The sequence below is a fragment of the Doryrhamphus excisus genome, chromosome 6 (genome assembly GCF_030265055.1).
Source record: "Doryrhamphus excisus isolate RoL2022-K1 chromosome 6, RoL_Dexc_1.0, whole genome shotgun sequence".
Lineage (NCBI taxonomy): Eukaryota > Metazoa > Chordata > Actinopteri > Syngnathiformes > Syngnathidae > Doryrhamphus > Doryrhamphus excisus.
In genome coordinates, this window is record NC_080471.1 from 7,384,987 (window position 1) to 7,406,326 (window position 21,340).

Here is a 21,340-nt window from a genome sequence, read left to right on the forward strand (position 1 = left end):
GTTTCTTTTTGTTCAGCAGTGGTTTTGGTTTTGGGACTCAGTTTTTGCCTCGGTTCTTTCTTATGGTGGAGTCATGAACACTGACCTTAACTGAAACAGGTGAGACCTGCAGTTCTTTGGGTGTTGTTGTGGGGTCTTTTGTGACCTCTTGGTCACTTCTTCTTCCTTCTTCATGCTTGTGTGACCTCCAGATTGGATTACTGCAACTCTCTGTTGATAGGTTGCCTGAAGAAATCTTTACAGACCCTTCAGCTAGTCCGAAATACTGACACACAAGTCATCACATCTCACCCCTATTGCCTCACAGCACTGGACAACTTACTTTACTTGTACAACTTAGAATTGAGTTCAAAATTGTCCTCCTTGCATAAAAAGCACTACACGGTCAGACACCAATATGCTGTATCTTAAAGAGCTCCTAGAACCCTATCAACCCAGGAGAGCACTTCACTCCCAGAATTTACAATTACTTGCCACTCCTAGATTCACTCCTAGAAGTAGAGTGGGTGGTAGATCATTGAGTTATCAGGCTCCTCAATCTGGGAACGAGTCAATACTGCGGTCTTGGGGTCATTTTGGTTGGCCGACCACTCCTCTTCCTTGTTTTTGCCATTTGTGGATAATAGCTCTCACTGTGGTTTGCTGGAGTCCCAAAGCTTTAGAAATGGCTTTATCACCTTTTCCACACTGACAGATCTCAATTAATTAGTTAAGTTATGTTTTAACATACTCGCTTTTTCACACAGGGCCATGATGATTTGGATTATTTTTTTATCCTGTGATAATCAAAAGTTTCATTTTAAAGCAACATTTTGTGTTCAGTTGTGTTGCCACTGACCAACATTGACGTTTGTTTGGTGAGCTGACACAGACAAATATATATATATCTTCAAATATGTAAGATCATGGAAAACTTGTTTACTTAACTTCTAAATAGTTTTTTAACATTATTAGAGCCTTCTACAAACAAAATAACACCCCTATAGTCATCTTTACAATCCTATTACCCTACATAGTAGACATAATATAGTAGACAACTCACACATGTCAAATTTGGGAGAGTTCCTTGTTATTCTTTTTATTCAAGTACAATTTCGTTGTACTTGTTACAATGACAATAAAGGACAATTCCATTTTATTTTATTCTACTATTTTACTGTAAAGTACTTCCTGTGGTGGCCACTGTCTTATCAATATAACATTACTGACACCTAGTGACCAGTGTCAAATACTACATATCATCACAACATCTTTGAATGTTTTCCGAATGCCTTATGTTTGTATTTAAGTTCACTTTCATGATCCAAAATGCTTAATTTAAGCGAAAACGTTTGCTTTAAATTTGCCTCACAATAGGTTGGATTCAACCCTGAAACAGCGATGATCTATTCATTTTGTTTATTTTTTTTTTTAAATAGCGATATCGTGAAGCTGTGTGTGGGATTACTGTATCACTGTCGAATTTTCCATGATATTTGGTAATAACCCCAGCTATGACCACATTGGGTTTTTTCATCCATACCTCCATGCTACATGTTGGGAAGGCACACTTTTCTGGGGAAAAAAATATAAGAGAACCAAATGCTTTTAAATTACATTTTTATTGTATTATTATTTATTAAATTACTATATTCTATATAGTATTTATTGAATTATTATTAGATTTATTTAAAACAAGGAAAATGTTATCCTATAAAATAGCCCATGGCCATTCAAACTTACCAAACTTTTTGAGGCATTTTAAGACATTAACTAACAATAATCAAGCCCAACTTTGTACTTGATTTCCTGTCGCACAAAACAGGAAGAGAGAGAGAAAGAGAGAAAGAGAGAAAGAGAGAGAAAGAACACTTCCTCCAATATTCCATATCCCCCCTTTGGCTCTCAGGTTACCACTCTATTATATTTGCCTTCAAAGGCCAAAGAATACTGAGGATGTACCAAAATCAGCATGGGGGGAGAGCAGGGAGGGAAAGGAGGGTTAGTTCATCCCAGTGGGGAATCGCAGAGGAAGGGGTGAGGCCAGAGGAGGAGGATGGCTGGAGTGTAAGTGAGCTGGGATAAGAGAGGTGAGAGGAGCGCAAAGCCATTTCCAATTAGCCGGAGGGACGACACGAGGCTGGGGGGGAGGGGGGGCGGGGCACCTCTGGTTTCCATCACCACTGGGGGAGAGAGAGAGAGAGAGAGAGGAAGGGGGTGAGATGGGAGCGGCACCTCCGTCTGCAGAGGACGCTCAGAGCTGCCCTACGATCGGCTTTCATGTCAACACGAGACAGACACACAGAAGGACTTCAAAAGGCAGTTTGATCTCCATGGAAAGACAACATGGATGACACGCTGACGCTGTAAATTGAGAAACAGATATATGATGTGTATACTGTATGTGTATGGACAGACAGATGTTGACATTGTGCGAGTAAGTGACTGCGTAAACAAATGCTACATTATGTGTGTGTGAATGGACATACAATTAATTTGGATACACTTTTGATCGGTAGTTATTATGTTTAGATGATGGTGTGGAAATGAATGGACAAACGTGAAATATTCATTATGCGTATGGACAGGTGAATGTTCACTATGTTATGTGTGTGTGTGTTTGTGTGTGTGTGTGAATGGACATACAATTAGTTTGGATACACTTTTGACCGGTAGTGTAAGTAACGTGGCAGTCACTGTGTGCAGTACATGTGAGTGGACAGACGGATGCTCAAATTGTGTGAGTATGTGAATGGACTTACATTATTTTATTATGTTTAGATGATGGTGTGGAAATGAATGGACAAACGTGAAATATTCATTATGCGTATGGACAGGTGAATGTTCACTATGTTATGTGTGTGTGTGAATGGACATACAATTAGTGTGGATACACTTTTGACCGGTAGTGTAAGTCACGTGGTAGTCATTATGTGTGCAGTATATGCGAGTAGACAGACGGAGGCTCAAATTGTGTGAGTATGTGAATGGACTTACATTATTTTATTATGTTTAGATGATGGTGTGGAAATGAATGGACAAACGTGGAATATTCATTATGCGTATGGACAGGTGAATGTTCACTGTTATGTGTGTGGATCCAAATGTTGAACAAAGTGGCGCATTAGCTGCGAAAGCGCCAACTATGAATACCACATATTAATTATATATTCCACATACCACATGTCTCTGTGGGCTGAGCAGGCCGAATATCAGCTTTGCCAGGTGGAGGAGGCAAAATGATCCCTAAACGGATACAAATGTTGCCCCCGTGTCTGGTTGTGTGTGTGAGTGAGCCTTGTGTTTGTCCCCATGCTGATAATGTGCTGTGTTCACGGTTAATGAAGCCCAATTTGATGACATCATTTTCCTAATTATGCTGACGCGCTGGCAACCATCCCAGACGCCAGAGTGGTAATTGGGCGATATTGCTTGTACGTTATACTGGGAGCTGTTCCTAATATTATGGTTGCCTGTTGATGCCACAGGAAAATACGACAGTCAGCTTTGAGTACGATGCTCGACTGAGGATGTTTATAATCCCCGCCCCCATCTCCATGTTTGTGACTGAAAATTAATTCTCCACTTAAATATCATAAAATTACCATTTAATAAACTGATTGGTCACGTTCAATAAATGAACAGAAATGTATCATTTTATATTGTTAAATTCATTATTATTGGCATAAGTTATAATTATTTTACATTTAATTTAGATATATTTCTTAAATATTTTATTTTATATTTTTTATATATATCTATTTTTTATATTTTATTTTATTTTGATTATCATTAGTCTGTTGTTTTTTATTATTATTATTTTATTATTATTATTCATTAGAAAAATTACCATGGAAATTTTGATGGGCATGCCACTTGTTGACGCATGCTAACGTTTGGCATGTTAGCTCTGCAGTCATATTTTACTATTTACGAATGTAAATACGCACATACATGTCGTGGTGGTACTTTCGGCCCTGCAAACTATGCTAACTGTTAGCATGTTAGCATTTGTATTTGAGTGAAAATGCTAATATACTGTATGTATGGAATGACATAGGGACATGCTAGAACTGCCTTGGTACTTTTACTTCTTAGCACGTTAACTGTTAGCATGATGCCATTTGTGGTATCGTACTCTTATCAAAATGCCAGTCTATACATGGTATGATGTCGGCACACTATCAAAATGCTAACAACATGCTAGCAAATGCCAGGTCAGAGGTTCACAACAGGCGGCATTACCATCAAAATATGGTTATTTGGTTACATCACTCAGGCAGACCACACCTAAAAAGGTACAAATGACACTTAAATCATATACTTTATACTACAACCATGCATATGGAGGGGGCCTGACACCCCCCAACATGGAAACCGCTTGGGCCCAGCTGCGCGAGTGTCGCCTGTCACCTGTCTGCTGAGGCCCAGCAGTGTTACGTGATAGCAGATAGCAACTAACAGGTGCCCCAACCCCCAACCGCCCCACCCCCCAACCCCCCCACCACCACCACATTGTGTAGCAGCAGCTGATGTCCAGCACTTATATCGTCCCTGAAAATAGCTGCATCGACAGTTGCTGGGGTGGCAGATGCCCACCCACCTGCCCTCATGGCCTCACGTCACTTTAGTTTTATATCTATATTATTCTATAAATATATAATATTTCTATATAAAATAACATGACTATAGAAGGCACCCACATATCCAAGAAAGTACACAACATTGCTATTATTTACATTTTTACACTGAAGAACTACTTTCATAGTGTAGTGACACCTCGCCGTAACAGACCGGCTAGCTACTAGCTGCTAGCTAAATATGGCAAAATACTACAAGTATTCCAGAGCTCATACTGTAGAAGCATGGACACACGCTCGGATTATTTTGACGCGTCTGCTGATTTAGTGGAGGAATAAGGAAGCGAAACAACAAAGGATGTCTCATCATTATGTTGAAAATGGGCAATTGCGTACAACCATGTTTCATTGTTACTACTAGCATGCTGCGTTCTCAGAAATGACGTCACCGGAGCTTTGTAGCAACACTTTTTGAGGACATGATGTAAAGAAGAAAATTCATGAATTTGAGAAAAGAGTTAGAAATTTAGGAGTAGGAGCAAAAAATTGCAACGTCATCATTTTAGAGGAAATAATTCCTCATGAAACAAAAAATGTGATTATTTTACAAGAAAAGACAGAATGTAAGAAAAAGGTCATGAATTTGAGAAAATGGTTTTTTTTTTAGAACATAATGTACACTTTTTAGATACAAGGTATAAGAAATAAATCAGGATTTTAAAAAAAAGGTAAAGAATTTAAGGAGAAACTAAAATCATAATTTTCCAAGAAAAAAAACTTGTAATGTCACAAAAAAAAATCTAAAATGAACTGGTAAAAATAAAAGAAAAATGTCAGAAATTTACCCCCCCCCCCCCCACCCAAAAAAATAAAATAAAAAAAATCTGTACTAAAGTCAATAATATTACAAGAAAAAAAAGGCGGGGGGGTACTATCACAACAAAAAAAAGGTGTAATATTCCAATGTGGTGCTGCAGAAAAAGGATGGAGTGCCATCTCCGGGTTGGGAATAACATCCTGCCCCAAGTGACTTAACTTGAATTGGTCCGTTGTGGTGAAGAGGGAGCTGATCCCAAAGACAAAGCTCTTAATTTACCGGCTGATCTACGTTCCTATGCCTTGCTCATGAGCTTTGGGCAGTCACCCAAAGAACAAGATCATCCGAAATGCGTTTTCTCTGGGCAAAATAACCGCTGCTCATTGAGAGGAGCCGAATGAGGCGGTTCAGGCATCTGGTCAGGATGCCCCCGTGGACGCCCCCCTGGGGAGGTGTTCAGGGCACATCCGACAGGCACGACGTCTAAGGGAAGACCCAGGATTCTTTGTAGACACTATGTCTCTCAACTGGCCTGGGAGGAACTGGACTCTGTTTCTCTACTAAAGTCAACTGGGATAGGCTCCAGCATACCCAGTGGCATATAAAATAGATGGATGGGCGGACAGCATGACTTTTTTGGGCACAGATCAAAAGAAAAAATCTGGAATTCTTGGGGACAACAACATAATTTAATATATCAAAGAAATTAGAAGAAAAATTGTAATTCCTCATAAAACTATGTTGAAATATTAGAAGAAAAAAGTTGTATTACCGTAACCCGTCTTCCAAACAGTTTGTATTGGGTATCTGTACTGGTTGCATAATATACAGTAGTTATTCTCACTTTCACTTCCTTACATATTCGCATTTGAGGATTATGGCCATTTTACAGTACTTGTCCAATAATAACATGAACCCTGAAAAATCCAACTTCCCTAATGACAGCGTATTTATGCACACACAACCCCGCTTTCCTCCAGGCACAGCAGTCAGTTAGTCAAGCAGCAAGCCAACTAGTCAAGCAGTCAGTCTGAGGTTGGTAGACGGGCCCCCCTTTGTCTGGACGGAGAAGGCCCAGACACAACAGAGGCCGGCCCCTGTCCCCTCACAATGGTCTTCCACACAAAGACCCCCACACACTGGGACAATGGAAACAGGGTGGGGGTGGACGGATGGAGCTGCTGAGGTTACCCACCTGCACACTTCAGGAGGACCAGACCCTGACTTTTGTAGGCGGGGGGGACCACCTCTCTCGCTAACGCACAAACAGCATGCAGGTGTCTTCTTGTGGGGGGGTCTGACCTCAATGCGGAATCTTTGATGATGACACATTTTCTACAGGACACAGAAAATACAACAAAAAGTGAACAAAAGGTGAATTTATCAAATAGCATAACCGGCTAATATGTATTGTTTGAAGTAAAAATACTTAAAAATACCCACCCAAAATACCCATAATCATTTCAAATGCATGAATTATTTTTTTAAATATATACTTCCAGATTTTAGCTTGCAGTTGTGCTTTCTCAACTCACCTTTTAACTGGACGAGCCACCTGTCAGTCATCTGACTGTTCAGGGTAATTCTTCAACATGATTTTTTAAATATGTTATGAGATTAAATTAAATTAAAAACAACCACAAGTATATTTAAATGTAACTTTTTTTAATTGATTGCAACATTTTATAACCACACATTACAAAAGAAAAATACACATCAAATATTTAATTGGGCTCAGTTTGCAACCTTATTGGGAAAAAAATAACACAAATATGCTTTAAAAAAAAATACAAATATAATAAAGTAAATGCCACTTTGGATAACCGTGAATCAAAAAAAATATTTCTACAATGAAAAAAAATGTTTGACATAAATAAGTTAGTATAATTTCTCAGTGTTTTGTTTTATACAAAAATTATGTACAAAGCAAATATGTACACAAATACACAGGCATACAAGGGTGACTGCATTTCTGAGAGGAGCTGGTGTTACTTCTCTTTTTTTTTTTTTTGTATTTTTTTTTTTAAAAGGAAGCTTTTAGATGCTGCCATGGGCATCCTCAGCAGGCTAAACATGATTTTAAAATATATAATGTAGGTTATCACAAAGTCAAACCATGTGAAGTCGAAAAAATAAAGAAAAAGCACTTGGCGGCCATCAGTTTGGTCTTATAAGAAGGAACATCCGGTTACTACTGTGTGAAAGGAGCCTTTAGGCAGGACTGTTTTTTTTTTTTAAAAATTAAGCGCCATTAATTTTTTGCCCTTCAACTTAAAAAAAAAAATCAAACCAAAGTACACTAAATAAAGGCTGAGGTGTGCAAGGGACATAAGGGGGAAAATAAATGCAAGTGTGTTGAACCACAGGGTGATTTTAAATCAAATAAAATAATGGGGGGGGGGGGGGGTGGTGGGGGGTCCTGCATAAAATAGTCGCTACATTTTTGTACCGTTCTTCACTGTGTGAGTTTGGAAAGGTGGATACACTGTTGAGAAACTGAAGCTAAATTAGATGTATATTTTAACATATGTACAGTATATTGTTTTAAATCAGGGGTGTCCAAACTATTTCCACCAAAAGACGCTACACACCCAACCCCATTTGTAATAATTTTTGTCATTTTATTTTTAGAATATGTCCTCAAACAATAAAAACTGAGTTGCGAGTTACTACAATTTTGAACACTATTGTTTTACCACATAACCCAAACAGGAAAAATGGAGATACATATTTTTTCATTGGCCTTTTTAGGCCCCCCCCCCCACATTAATTATATATTTGTTTATAATTTTGTTTTTATTTTGCTATTGAATTTTTAGATTATGCACAAAAAATGCATAAAATCTATTGGCTTTTTTACTCTGTTCCCCCCTTTTTTAATAATTTATTTTTACAATAATATTTTTTGCAAATAAAAAAGATATTCTTCCCATCACCCCTCCCATTTGTAATATATTTTTTGCTCGTTGTATTACTAGAATTTGATAGATAAATGCAAACAATATATGTTTTTCATAGTTTTTACCCCACTGAATTTGCAAAGTTCCCAGACTATGCAGACTACAAAAAAAACAACACTTTGGACACCCCTGTTTTAAAATAGTATCAACACTGCCTTTTCAGTAAAGAAGAGAATAATATTAAAAACAGAACAGCATTTTGGAACCAAACTACACTGCAATTCTTCAAGTCAAATCAAAATTCACACCTTATTTTTTTTTCTTACAATATAATATATAAGTATAAAGGATTTGTTTTGCAAATCACAATGTTTTCTTATGTGCTACATATGGAGAGAAATATAAATTTCTATATACAAACACACACAGGTAGTACAAAAAGGAGCAAATGAAAAGAACCTAATTGCACACTGCTACATCCACTGCTTTCAGAGGCAGTAACTTGACAAAACAAGATTTTGAGTGCCAAAATTGGTTTTTGTTAGTGTTTTCTTATTCAGTGCTTCAACAGCGTCCGCAAAGGAGAGCTGATATGTTTCTCATAAGATGATGTGTACTTCCTCTTCTTCCAAAACGAGATCAAATTGAAACAAAAAAGTGTTGAAAAACAAAAATCAATCCAAACAAAAACAAAAGTTGACCAACACTGGAGGGTTTCCCAATGCAGGAAATGCATCTTCAGCTCTGTGAGACAAGAAGAAACAAAAGAAATGATTAAAATGGGCAAAACAACATACCACATACATTTTAGGAATACCTTACAAATTGTCTCATAAAAATACAGAATAAAAAACTGAAGTTGAGCACTAAATGCATGTTTTAGCGCATTTTTATGCAAGGTGGTGCTGTTTAGTCAAGACTGTATTAAATACTAGAACACGGGCTGTAACATTATTGCAACTAAAGTGCATTTAGGGGAAAATATGCAGCTTAAATTAAATAGTATAAATGACACCTGGAGGGTGCAAGTTCAGAATCATCTCTAAATATTAAAGCATATTACAAGATATTAATGAAACATACAAAACCATTACAAAAATACATATTGAGCACCCTCACAGTTGCATAATTTGCAAAATACAAAAACTGAACACTTAGCACCCTGTACACTGACACAGCATGTCAATTAGGCTGTGGCGTAAGGTCAAATTAAACGATTAAGACCTGCAGTGAACACTCGCATGAAAAAAAAAAAAAACACACGAATGAAACTAAATCCCCCAAAATGCACATTCAGCACATTTGGTAGCAACAAACATTCTAATTATGAGGCTGTAAATTTATCATTATTATCTTAAATTACTAGCACACAAGCACTTTTAACACCGTCCACGCTGACATAACATGTAAAGTAGGTGGTTATGAGGTTATGATTAACATAAAGCAAACGCTGCATGACATGCATACTGCAAAAAACATGCATACCAGTACTAGAAAATACACATCAGTTCAATAAAATGTAAAAAATTCTAATTTAGCATCTTTCATAGTGACAGACATGACATGCAAATGAGTAAACATGCACTGAATTATTGGAACACAAGCTGCAAAACATGCATCTTGCAAGGAACAAGATATAAATATGTAGGACAAAAAAACTAATTCATGATAATTCATAATAATGGAAAAGTAGAAGGTTAAATAATAAAAAAAATACAATTACTTTTCATAAAAACACAAAAATGCAACTTTAAAGTTCTTCATTGTTACATAACATGTAAATGAGGTGTCTAGCAAGGTGCAATGTCATGCATCATGTATTACATTGTAATACTACATTTCATTTTAACACTGCACCCTGACATAACATGCAAATGAACAGGCTGAGATTCTGAATTATTACACCACAGGCTGCAAACAACATGCAACCTGCAATAAACAGAAAGGCTCAAAGTGCTGCAGCAAATAAATACAAAAAAATGCTCTGCATTGTGACATAACATGCAAATGATGAGGCTACAGCATATTTTATTAAAACAGCTGCAATTTGCAAATTGCATGCATGCTAAATATTACCAACAAAACAAGACAATGCAAGTTTCGAGACGTTCTTTTGCTTAAAAAGTTGAAGTTTCGGTCCTTTCTGCACACACACACACACACACAAACGTAGACAGATGTGCGTGTGCAGAGGCTGAGGCACCTCCAATACACACACACACACACACACACACACACACACGCACGCACGTACGTGCCCGAGGGCAGTGGCTGCTGACGTGTTACTACTACGCTCTCAAAGTCGTGCACGTTTGTTGTTTACAACTCACGTACGGCGCGCGACCCAGGTGCTCGGTGCGTGTGCGCGTTCGCGACTGGAGCACAAACAAGCGCGTGCATGGAAGCACCACCACCACTACTACTACTACTACTACTACTACTACAATAATCTTCAATGCCACTAGTAGAAGTGAATGAATACAAGGTACGCCATTTTAGCACACCATAGAAGATATGAAAGTAATGAAAAAAAACACTCACCGTCTCACGTTTGCCTCCCTGGACTGCCGCTGCTCTTTCTGGGCGTGTGTTCGGCCGAGCGACTCCGGCTCGGGAAAGCGACCTCACCCGGGCTGCTGTGCGACCTCTTGCTCGGGGTTGAGGGCTCTGCAAAAATGGAGAAAAAAATCGGTCAAAAGTAATCAAAATGGGAACAAATGCCCACTTCTAAATGTTTAAATGTCCCGGTGGTATGTACCGTGACAGGCGGGTCTCTTCCTCACGGCGGTGCACTGCTCCGAGCACTCCGTCGGCCCACCGACTATGGCCGTGGTGTCCCCCGCAACACAGCTATGATTCCCGTTCAGATCTACGCGGTTAGTCACCCGCGGCGGCCGACTGTAAAAATCCGGCACGTCGCGACAGTCCACCAGCTCCCAGCGGATCCCTCCGTTGTCAAGCGGATCGTACGCGGCGAAGTCGAAGTTCCACTTCGCGGCGGCGGCCTGCTCCAGATCCCGCAGGTGTCCCTTTAAATCCCGCCTGAGCTCGTCGTGGTCCACCGAGCCGAAGAGGATCCGGCAGGCTGACGGTTTCGGGTGCTCCGGTACGCGCGGCTCGCCCCGCTCCAACGTCGGGCTCCCGCTAGATAGTCGAACATCTGACATTTTTTACACCCCTCCACCACCAAAAACACACGGGAAAACGGCACAAAACAGCCTGGAGCGTCCAGTTTTGGGGATGAAAAACAAAACAAAAGCCTATCCTCCTTGCTGGGTAAAATCCGAAAAGTAAAAAAAATATCGACGTAGGGGTGAAAAAGCACTTTTATGCCATGCGAATGTCAACAACCGCGGTAGATCCAGAAGGGTTGTCTGAACGTAACCTGCAGCCGCTTCTCGTCACTCTGGGTCCGCCAAAAAAACAAGAGAGACACCGCACAGAGATCCTTCCCCGTAGCCAATATGGCGATTGAGGAGAAACACTTTTGAGTTTGAAAGCTTGACAGACAGAGCTGGAAAGGAAGGCGGAGTCAAGACGAATGATTGACGCATGGGCGCTGTTTAAATATAAGGGCGGATGCTCATTGGTTGAAGTGTTTTGGGCCAGCCCACTTTTCTTAAGGTGGACCGAGCGAGTTAAAACAGAGCAGCACCTTGTTTTGTTTGATCATTTTGCCCAAGCTTGTAAGACGTAATATTCTTGTGTTTGTTTTCAATTGCCTATTCTTTATCATATTATCCAAATAAACTTGTCATTTGAACTCATTTATCAAATAATCTTCAAAATAATAAGTGGTACAATCATGATTTGCTTTGATCTCGAAACAATGCATGTAAACCAGGGGTGTCCAAAGCCTCTACTCGGGGCAATTTGATTCATGATTTGTGGTTGCCGATACAATTCAAGGACGATTTATTTATGTTTTAAGTTTCAATTACAAAGATACGATTTGAAACGATTCAGTAAATTTAATCAGTTCAGTAACCTTTTAGCCAAAAATACATTCAGTGTGACTGTGAAATAAATACCTGGATACTGGACAGTGCAGGTGAAGTCTCCTAGATTCCAATTTTTTTTTTGTAACAGAATCAGATGTAAATGATGAATATTGCTGACATACTTATGAATAAATGATCAATGAGTAAAAATGCAAATGCCATAAATGCAATACTAACTCAGGATCAACAGAGCTTGGTATAACTTGGAATGATGAATTATTGACTTTACAGTAAATCGTGCAATCCCAGGCAAGGCACGGCAAGTTTACTTATAGAGCACCATTGGTACCCGAGGTATTTCAAACTGACACTCCTAAATTAAAAAGAAATTAGCATATGATAACATAGCTGGTTAGCTGTACATCAACGAGTGTAGCTGCACTCTCTTACACGCGAGTGTAAGTGTAATACTTTATTTCCTAGTGTCGATTCAATAGATTGTTTATCTTTTTAAACAATATTACATTGATATATGCCATTCGGAATAAAAAAATTGAATCACAGGAATATAAATCGATGCATGTAGTGAATTAATTGTTACACTATTTACATCATTAGAATTATCATTATGGGGTCTCAGCATGCTTAGATTTTTCTGGATGCGGTACCTTGGTGGAATAAATTACATTTTGACATGTACAAATACACAGTATATGACAAAAACTGGCATAAACTATACTGGAATAAATTTTGAAACGATGTTCACAATAACATCTTATCAGTAAAATTCATCTTTTTAAATAAATCCATCTTAGAAAAATGACAAGTCTAAAACAACACCAAAAGATGTTGGCCTCATTCCTTCTCTTGAATTAATTTAGGAAATGTCAAAGGCACTATATGCTACATTTGTTGCTCAAAACAAACAAAGATGTTAGCATTAAATATTCAGTGATTTCGAAGAGGTCCTAGCACTACCATCATTTTATGTTTGGTACAATGCTGCCCCCTGCTGCTCAACTAGCAAGAGTTTAGTGGGAGATAAACGTGAGCATATCAACAATAAAATAATTTTTTAATAATACAGTTAATAAAAATAAACATCACCTCTGTACAATACCTATACCTAAACAAATTAGGCTGGAAAATGTGTAAATTATCCATCACTTCCACGCACCTTCTTAGGTGGTCCACCCTTCCCAGTCAAGTAAAGTGGTCCTTGCACTTTAGAGGCCGAGCCATTTGATGATGTAGAAGTTCTTCTTGCCCACTCGGAGCAGGGTAAGTCCATTGGCCAGGACGTGGATCTTTGGGATCAGTACTTGATCAGGTTTGTCTGCCCGTTTGTGGTTGAGCCACACCGCTCCCTCCGAGATCATCCGATAACTGTGCACCAACGGTTAAATAGTTAAAAATGGTTACATAACGGAAGTCAGCACAAGCAATACATCCATTATGCTCGTCACAAACAGCTAAAAAGTCCAGAAGACATCTTTAATCATCAAGTGTGTGCAGCCAGAGCTACAATTACAGTTTTTGTGAATGGAGTCTGGTGGAGAACTCCCCGACGCCACGCTCAGGCAAATATATAATTAGCGTGTTGTGTTCCGAAATGTCAAATTACTGTTTTGCTGCTGGCTTTTGTCATCAGTTTGGTTTCTTTGAGAGTAATACATCCTAAAGCCTTTAAAAATGCAGCTCTTGTGCAAAATAAAACAAAGCAATGAATTGAAAAGACACGCAAGCTAAGCTACCTACCCTTTGGGGCCCTCTGGGATGGCGCTGACCCTTCGGCAAGCGTCAATGACAGTGATCCCGGGTTCCAGTAGCAGTTCATGGAAGGGAGCCTCTCTGAAGAGCTCCTGCAGCTCCAAGTCACTCATCTCCTCCAAGGCTTGCACGCTGCTGTGGTACAGAGTGTTGGTGCATCTGCAACCACAGCAATGGAGGTCAAGCGTTGCATATCCCAGATAGCTGGGATGACGTACAGGATTCTGACCTCTTGGCGCTCTCGAGACCCTCCTTCCCATGCACCAACTTTGTCACCTCCGCTGCCAGTCGTTTATGGGCCAGACGTTTAGCAGGATCCTCCCTCTGCTGCTCCATCAGTCTCTCCACCTCAGCCAGAGGAAGAAAGGTGAACAGTTTCAGGTACCTGCAGAGCACATGGAGAAGTTACAGACAGGTACTGTGAGGTGTCAATTGGAGTCCCCGCCCTCGCCCACCATTCCACGCTGGCGTCGGGCTGTCGTAGGTAAAACTGGTAGAGCTCGAAGGGCGACGTCTTGTCACGGTTGAGCCAAACAGCGTTGCCCGCCGTCTTGCCCAGCTTGTCCCCCATCGAGCTGGTGACCAGTGGGATGGTGAGGCCGTACACCTCCTCACCGCTCACCCTGGACGGAAAGCAGGAGACGGAACATTGGCTTATCACCAATAAGCCGCATGAGATCTTTAAAATTTAACTACATTTACCAAAAACTGCTGTAAATTATTTAAATTGGCAGCAACATTGACTTTAATGCATTATTTTTTTCCATAGTGAAACAACCTCTTGGCAATAAAAGTCATCTTATCAATAACTGCTTTAAAAATATTTTTTCCCACTTGAATGGAGTCATTCTTCTAAGAGTGAATAAAAATATATGCAATATATGCCTTATTTGCTCTCATTATGGCTACTATATTGGCTAATAGGAGCGTAATGGAGACTATAGGGTTATTATTTTATTTATAGAGGGGTCTAATAGTATTAAAACACACACTTAAACAGGTTTTCTATGCTATGAGAAAATATTGTAGTTATTAGGAGTGTAACGATTCATCCACTATGAAATTTGCTCCAACTTCTTTGATGCTTGAAGAACATATTTTATTCATATTTGTTATTTTTATGTTGTCACACCCCCAATTTGAAATATTAGAGAAACTGTCAAGATCTATTCATTTGTCTGTATTTGAGAAGGTGGTATGTGAATAGAAACCATTACGAGTGTCCTCCACCAGTCAGCATTCTTCTTCTGGAAAGACCCATTTCACTACTAGGGTGCTTTTTCGGGGAAAGTTTGGGGTCTGGGAATTTGTTGGTTTTTTTTTTTTTTTTAAATCGGGCATGTGTGAGGCTACACACGCTTCGAGACCATTTTGATTCTCCAAGTAGCCTAATAAATATTTCATTCATTCATCCATTTTCTACTGCTTTTTCCTCACAAGGGTCGCGGGGGTCGTGCTGGAGCCTATCCCAGTTGTCTTCGGAGGAGAGGCGGGGTACACCCTGCCAATCACGCCAGCCAATCACAGGGCACATATAGACAAACAACTATTCACACTCACATGGACAATTTGGAGTCGCTAATTAACCTAGCATGTTTTTGGAATGTGGGAAGAAACCGGAGTACCCGGAGAAAACCCACGCATGCACGGGGAGAACATGCAAACTCCACACAGAGATGGCCGAGGGTGGAATTGAACCCTTGTCTCCTAGCTGTGAGGTCTGCGCGCTAGCCACTAGACCACCGTGCCGCCCCCTAATAAATAATAAAGGGCATAAATATACAGAAGTGTTGTAACAAGCTCCATATCGCATGTGACGTCATACAACTTCTATTAGTGTTTGTGGTAAATAACAAAAATAATAAGAAATAATATTTACTTGTGGATGAAGTCATGGCCGGACATTAAGTTGCCCAGCTGGTCCGTGCCCCCCAGTTGAATCTTGCATCCATATATCTGGTTGACGTGGTAGAAGTCGTAGGCCTGCAACACCTGGTAGGTGAACTCGGTCAGGCTCATGCCGTCCCCGCTCCGCAGCCTGGACTGGACGCTGTGGCGGCTCAGCATGGTCCCCATCCGGAAGTGTCTCCCGGCCTCCGAGAGGAAACGGACCACGTTCCAGTCCTTGTACCAGCTGAGATTGTCCAGCACGGTCACGGTTCCCAGCGCCTTTGAACCGTCATGGAAGTTGAGTTCATGGTTGGTGAAAATCCTGTGGATACTCTCCCGGATGCTGCGGGTGTTCGCCTTCACGGCGTCTGGGGACAGCCGCTCTCGCTCCGTTGTTTTCCCGCTTGGATCACCGATCTGCGCGGTGGCCCCTCCGAGCACAGCGACCACATGATGGCCGGCGTTGCGGAAGTGCAGGAGACCGATAAGGGCGAGGAGGTTGCCGACGTGGAGGCTGTCCGCCGTAGGGTCGAAGCCGCAGTAGACCGTCTGAGCACCCGACTGCAACAAGGCGGGGAGCCGATCGTGTGCCGCGTCCTCGGGGAAAGAGTCCTTCAGAATGCCGCGTTTGTTTAACCCATGGAGGAGCCCATTACAAACAGAGGAAGATTGGTGAAACCCACGTAGGAGTGTGAGGCATACAGTCGTCGGAATAGAGTAACCATGTCGAATAACATAGCGGCAAGCTCTGGCCATGGAGGCCGCCATGTTGGACATCAAGTGGCGGAAGCAGGAAGCGCCCTCTAGTGCGCTGGGGGTGCAACTGCTTAATCCGTCTGTAACACTTCCTGTCCTTTTTGGCTTTTTTAAATAAACAATACTGTATATACATCATCATATCGTATGTGGTATATCAATTAAAAAACCTAATTAGGAAAAAAATATATATAGTCTTTATGATAACATGCAGTGTTTTCCTCTCACCACTAGATGGCGAGCTGGCACCATTTTGGAAAGGGAGTCCAAATGGGAAACAAAATAGCAATTCTAGCAACTTTTTAATGTTTATAATTTAAAAAATCGGCTATATTCAGGGTGAATTCATTCAAAAGTTTTATTTTCCATTCACTTTCAACTTGTATTATTTATATCTATACATTCATCAAACATTGATAATATCCTTGCCAAGTCACAATACACAATGACATCATTTGTCTCCTCTTTGCAGGACACCTTCAACCACAAAAGCAGACTAACAAAAATCATATTAGCTTATTCCTATCACAACTGGAAGTAGCATGTTGACAGTTCTTGCTGGGTGAGGGGGTAAAAATACAAATTTTATGAATGAATATTCTTGTTGGTAGGCTATAAGGCAGAGAACTATTCCCGAAAGACGACAGAGAAAATGAATGAACAGTACGTCTGTATATCCTGAGTTCAATGAAGGAAGACTGTTTCCTTTCTTAAAAGTCCCATATCGTTTTAACACTCAAAAGTACACTATATCTCCACTGGAGGCCCTCTTCCTTATCATTTTAAAGCTGATTCTGCACTTTGCCAACATATCTAATGCACTGTAGTCTGCAGGTCACAGACAGGTGGAGTTTTATCAGAATTTCTAGTGTTTCATGATGTGGATTCACAGTAAGGCACCAAATGTTGGGGAGGTAAGTGGGCATATACTGAAAAAAAATCTGCAGGTGTGAGCTTAGGTACATTCTTTGAGATGATATACCGTATTTCCTCAAATAGTGGCCTCAAAGTGACCCAAAATTGTCCATATGAAACAATTAGGCACCTCAAAAAGTATGACAAGCAGACATGACATATGCAAAGCTGACGTGTAAAAGAATATGCTATATATTATTTTCTAAATGTATTACTTTTTTGTATTATTTCATAACATTATGTAATATTACAAAACAATGATCATATATAAAATACATAAAATACATGAATATTCAAAATGATACATTTATTTAATTTTAAAAATACAACAAATATTTATCAGTGTAATTATGTAATTAAAAAATGTTTTTTAATTTCAAATGTAACTTAATTTACATTTTAAAAATGTTTTTTTTAATTACAACCCCATCAAATAGAAATTGTATTGATAAATTATTCCTGTTTGCAGTACGTAATATTATATAGATGCCCGCTACTCTCTGTAGTTGAGCAAGCACCACTATATGAGGAAATACGCTGTATTCAAGTTAGTAAGAGGCAGCTTAAAGGTAATTAATCTACTCGACGGCGTAAAAAGTGAGATATATAAACGTGCAGTATAGCAGCGAGTGGACCAGACTAAAAATATATATAATAATAATTTAGTAGGAAATTATACATATTACATAACAGTCCATTTTAAAGCGGTTAGAGTACGGGAGTATTATTATTATTATTATTTTCAACATTCATTAATTCCAAAATATAAAAGAGGTAATGTATCATAGATATGCAAGCTTGCTACAAAAAGTGCATTTTTTTTGTATGAAATCCTACTAAATCCCTTTTGAGATCAAGCTTATTACGAAACATATACTGCATTTTTCACGAGTGGAAAAGTGTATTTCTACATTGAACAGATGTGTGATGCATCGCACATATTAGCCCATTATTTAGTTTAGCCATGTGTAACCTGAGAACATCGTATAAAAGTGGCGAGGACTACAATCAGCGTAGTGCTTTGACGGTATATTTGCGTATCCAAAGGGTCAAGTTTCTACCAGCTACTGAAAATTCGGAGCAAAATGCAACTTTGAATCCAAACAAGAAGCTAAAACGATTGACATACAGTTTTGGTGGCTCTTAAAACAGCAAAGAACACACCGGAATGTCCCTAAATGGGAAATCAAATCTCTGGATATTTCCTTTTTTCTCGGTCTTTTCTAGTTCAGTCGCATTTTCAAACAAAACAGTAATAAGATTTAGTCACAGACATTGCACATACATGCCGTGGTATAAAAATACGATCCCAGTCAATGAAAAGACAATTAGAGCCTACGGAGAATACAGTACATTTCTACATTTGCTGTACAATTGTTTGTTTGAAGTAGGAAGTGTGAAAAGTTGGGGCATTGTGATCCTTTTTGTTTGTGTTCAGGACAATCGCAAACACAAGGTCCATTTCTTCAAGGGATTTCACATCATTTCTGACTAAATTCAATATATTTTTGTAGGAAATACCATGTATTGTTACGACATAATGGCTGTTTAACAAGCCGTAACGCAGTGGGACATTTCTTAACCCACTTTTAGTCATCATGCTACACCAGGGGTATCCAACAAGCTAATTAACTAGTTCCAAAACAAACGGCAAAACTGAGAACATATTTCCCATACTTAACATGTCTCAAATGGAATGGAATAACAAAAATGAACCTTACCCATCTTTTTCATAGTTGATTTGATTATGTAAATGTAAAATAAGACGATGTTTTCTTTTTTAGTTATAAGTTAATCTTTTTTAGTGTTTGAAATGAAAACAAAGTTTGGACACCCCTGCCATAGCATTTGAAGGAAAAAGACATCATTTCATACATAAATATGTATAAACTATGAGGCAAAATGATTTTACCAGTAAAAGTGGCAATAATATGAATCTTTTTTCATTATATTACAAATTAATTTGTGTAACTTAACTTTTTTTCCCCCTTGTCTTGTAGCCCTAATATTCCTTCATACAGCATATTAGTTTGTCTACCACCACCAGACCTGATTCAATCTAAACTGCATAAAAAAACAGCATCAGATTATCCTTAAATGGTATCGTCAGATTTGTTATTGTTGTCTTTTTTTCGAGTGCAAAGGACCCCTGAATGTGAGGACTGATGCAGAGACCAAAACAATAGATCTAAGAATGGGGTGAAATGGGGAATTCATGCTCAAATGGACCCTGTTGTTGCATGGAGTGCCTCACATCTTTGCATGTGCATGAACTTTTGTTTAAGAGAGGAAAAAAAAGATACATGAAATGAGAAAACACAGGAGGGCCTGTTACTGCAATAAAGATTATGGCTTTAGATATACTGTATATACTATATATAAATCTGCTGGAGTGACAGTCCACTCTTCCTCATTTTAGGGCTTTTTTTTTTTTCAGAGCAGGGTTTGCCGTGAACCCCAAAAAGTCTTGCTGTTGATGAGTGTTTCAAATCTGACAAGGTTGATGCAGTGGATGGAGTGCAGAGCGGCGTCGTCATCAAATCCAAATCGTTCATCAGCTGCTCATAAAACCATGTTTCCACCAAGCAGCGCGGTTCAGCTAGCGACGCTATGATACGGTTTGGAAGTGACATAAACTGGAAACCAATCCAAAAAAAATGGCTTTGTTTCTCGTACTAGAAAGGAAAGTCATTCTTTTGGGTGGTACCACGGTGGTTTGTACCCCAAAGGAAGTTGCCAAGAAATGTTATGATATGTGGATCAATTATTTTAGTGGCTTTCACAACTTTTGCCAGTGAAAAGGTGCCTCCTAAATTGCCTAACGAACCATAAAGAGGGGCCCAGCATAGGGAGTCGATCCCTATTGGGCTCAGAGTGAAACAAAATATGAAAACATGTCCTTTTCTTTCTTTCTGGTACTCATTGTTTTTGGTACCGCTGTGGTTGGTACCCCAGTTGGCAAGAAATGTTATGGTAAGGCTCAGTTATTTTGGTAACTGTCACAACTTTTGTCAGTAAAACTATTTCCAGTGCATTAAGTGAGATTGTCTATTGACCAATCAAGTGCCACCCTTTAGGCACCGTACCACTGTGGTTGGTACCTCCCTTAAAATAGCTGCCAAAAGAAGTTATGGTACCGATACATTATTTTGTGGCTTAACTTTTACTCATGAAAATACTCAAAAAATGCACACCCACCCAGCAGAGTAATCGGGGGCCGTCCCCACTGGGTACAAATTATGGTGTGGCACATCTCCATTTGTCCGTTTCTTCCCAATGAGTTGTTGTTTTCAAACAAAAGTGAGCTAACTTTTTTGTTTTGTTTTCAGACTTAAGTGTCAACAAATCAAGCACCACCCTTTAGGTACCATCCCACAATGGTTGGCACCCTCCAAAAAGAGAAACTAAGGGGGCGCTGTACCAAACTGTGCTGCTCGGTGGAAACAAGCTTTAAGATAGTTCAGGACTCCATCTCTTAGCTTATGGACCAATAAAAGGAGACTGGGCGCCTCCTTTTGGTTCCTTAGTACATGTCTCTGTAGATCTCCTGCAGCAGCGGGTGCAGCGACGTGTCCTCTGTTTTTTTGATCTCCTGCACCAGCTGAGCGTGCTCAGTGACCAGCTGCCGCAGGTCGGCAAGTTTCTGCAGCAGCTTAGGGAAGAGGAACGCGTCATCAGGGTGGTGGGCCAGCAGGTGAAGCTGTAGCACCTGCACAATGCTCTCCTGCATCCGCTCAATGTGCGTCACGTTCGACAGGCCGGGTCGGTCTAATCGAAGAAAACAAGGTTGAT

At 39.7% G+C, this 21,340-nt stretch overlaps 3 protein-coding genes across 5 annotated transcripts in view; all 3 read right to left on the reverse strand.

Moving 5' to 3' along the window:
* Positions 1–7,353: 7,353 nt before the first annotated feature.
* cdkn1bb (cyclin dependent kinase inhibitor 1Bb) lies at positions 7,354–11,756 on the reverse strand. Its single transcript, XM_058074689.1, has 3 exons — positions 11,035–11,756; positions 10,818–10,943; positions 7,354–9,020 (listed from the first exon to the last, which is right to left on the reverse strand). Exons 1-2 carry the CDS (start codon positions 11,441–11,443, stop codon positions 10,822–10,824), a joined length of 531 nt encoding a protein of 176 aa, XP_057930672.1. The 5' UTR covers positions 11,444–11,756; the 3' UTR covers positions 7,354–9,020; positions 10,818–10,821.
* Positions 11,757–12,293: 537 nt separating this feature from the next.
* Positions 12,294–16,668, reverse strand: yars2 (tyrosyl-tRNA synthetase 2, mitochondrial). Its single transcript, XM_058074684.1, has 5 exons — positions 15,867–16,668; positions 14,443–14,610; positions 14,217–14,372; positions 13,976–14,146; positions 12,294–13,603 (listed from the first exon to the last, which is right to left on the reverse strand). Exons 1-5 carry the CDS (start codon positions 16,652–16,654, stop codon positions 13,444–13,446), a joined length of 1,443 nt encoding a protein of 480 aa, XP_057930667.1. The 5' UTR covers positions 16,655–16,668; the 3' UTR covers positions 12,294–13,443.
* A 315-nt stretch (positions 16,669–16,983) lies between these two features.
* Positions 16,984–21,340, reverse strand: part of pparab (peroxisome proliferator-activated receptor alpha b) — a 36,039-nt gene continuing 31,682 nt past the window's right edge. For all 3 annotated transcript variants that reach the window (XM_058074686.1, XM_058074687.1, XM_058074688.1), the window contains exon 7: positions 16,984–21,316. In XM_058074686.1, coding sequence (XP_057930669.1) covers positions 21,072–21,316 — 245 coding nt within the window. In that variant the 3' untranslated portion in view covers positions 16,984–21,071. The remainder of the gene's footprint in view (positions 21,317–21,340) is intronic.

What these genes read in the sequence shown, in the direction of transcription:
- cdkn1bb (XM_058074689.1), bottom strand. Translation starts at nt 11,443, where the DNA reads ATGTCAGATGTTCGACTATCTAGCGGGAGCCCGACGTTGGAGCGGGGC. An exon ending in GAAGAGACCCGCCTGTCACG is followed by an intron (nt 10,944 to 11,034) that starts GTACATACCACC and finishes CCATTTTTGCAG; the next exon opens with AGCCCTCAACCCCGAGCAAG.
- yars2 (XM_058074684.1), bottom strand. Translation starts at nt 16,654, where the DNA reads ATGTCCAACATGGCGGCCTCCATGGCCAGAGCTTGCCGCTATGTTATT. An exon ending in GGCCATGACTTCATCCACAA is followed by an intron (nt 14,611 to 15,866) that starts GTAAATATTATT and finishes CTTTCCGTCCAG; the next exon opens with GGTGAGCGGTGAGGAGGTGT. An exon ending in ATCCCAGAGGGCCCCAAAGG is followed by an intron (nt 13,604 to 13,975) that starts GTAGGTAGCTTA and finishes GTTGGTGCACAG; the next exon opens with TTATCGGATGATCTCGGAGG.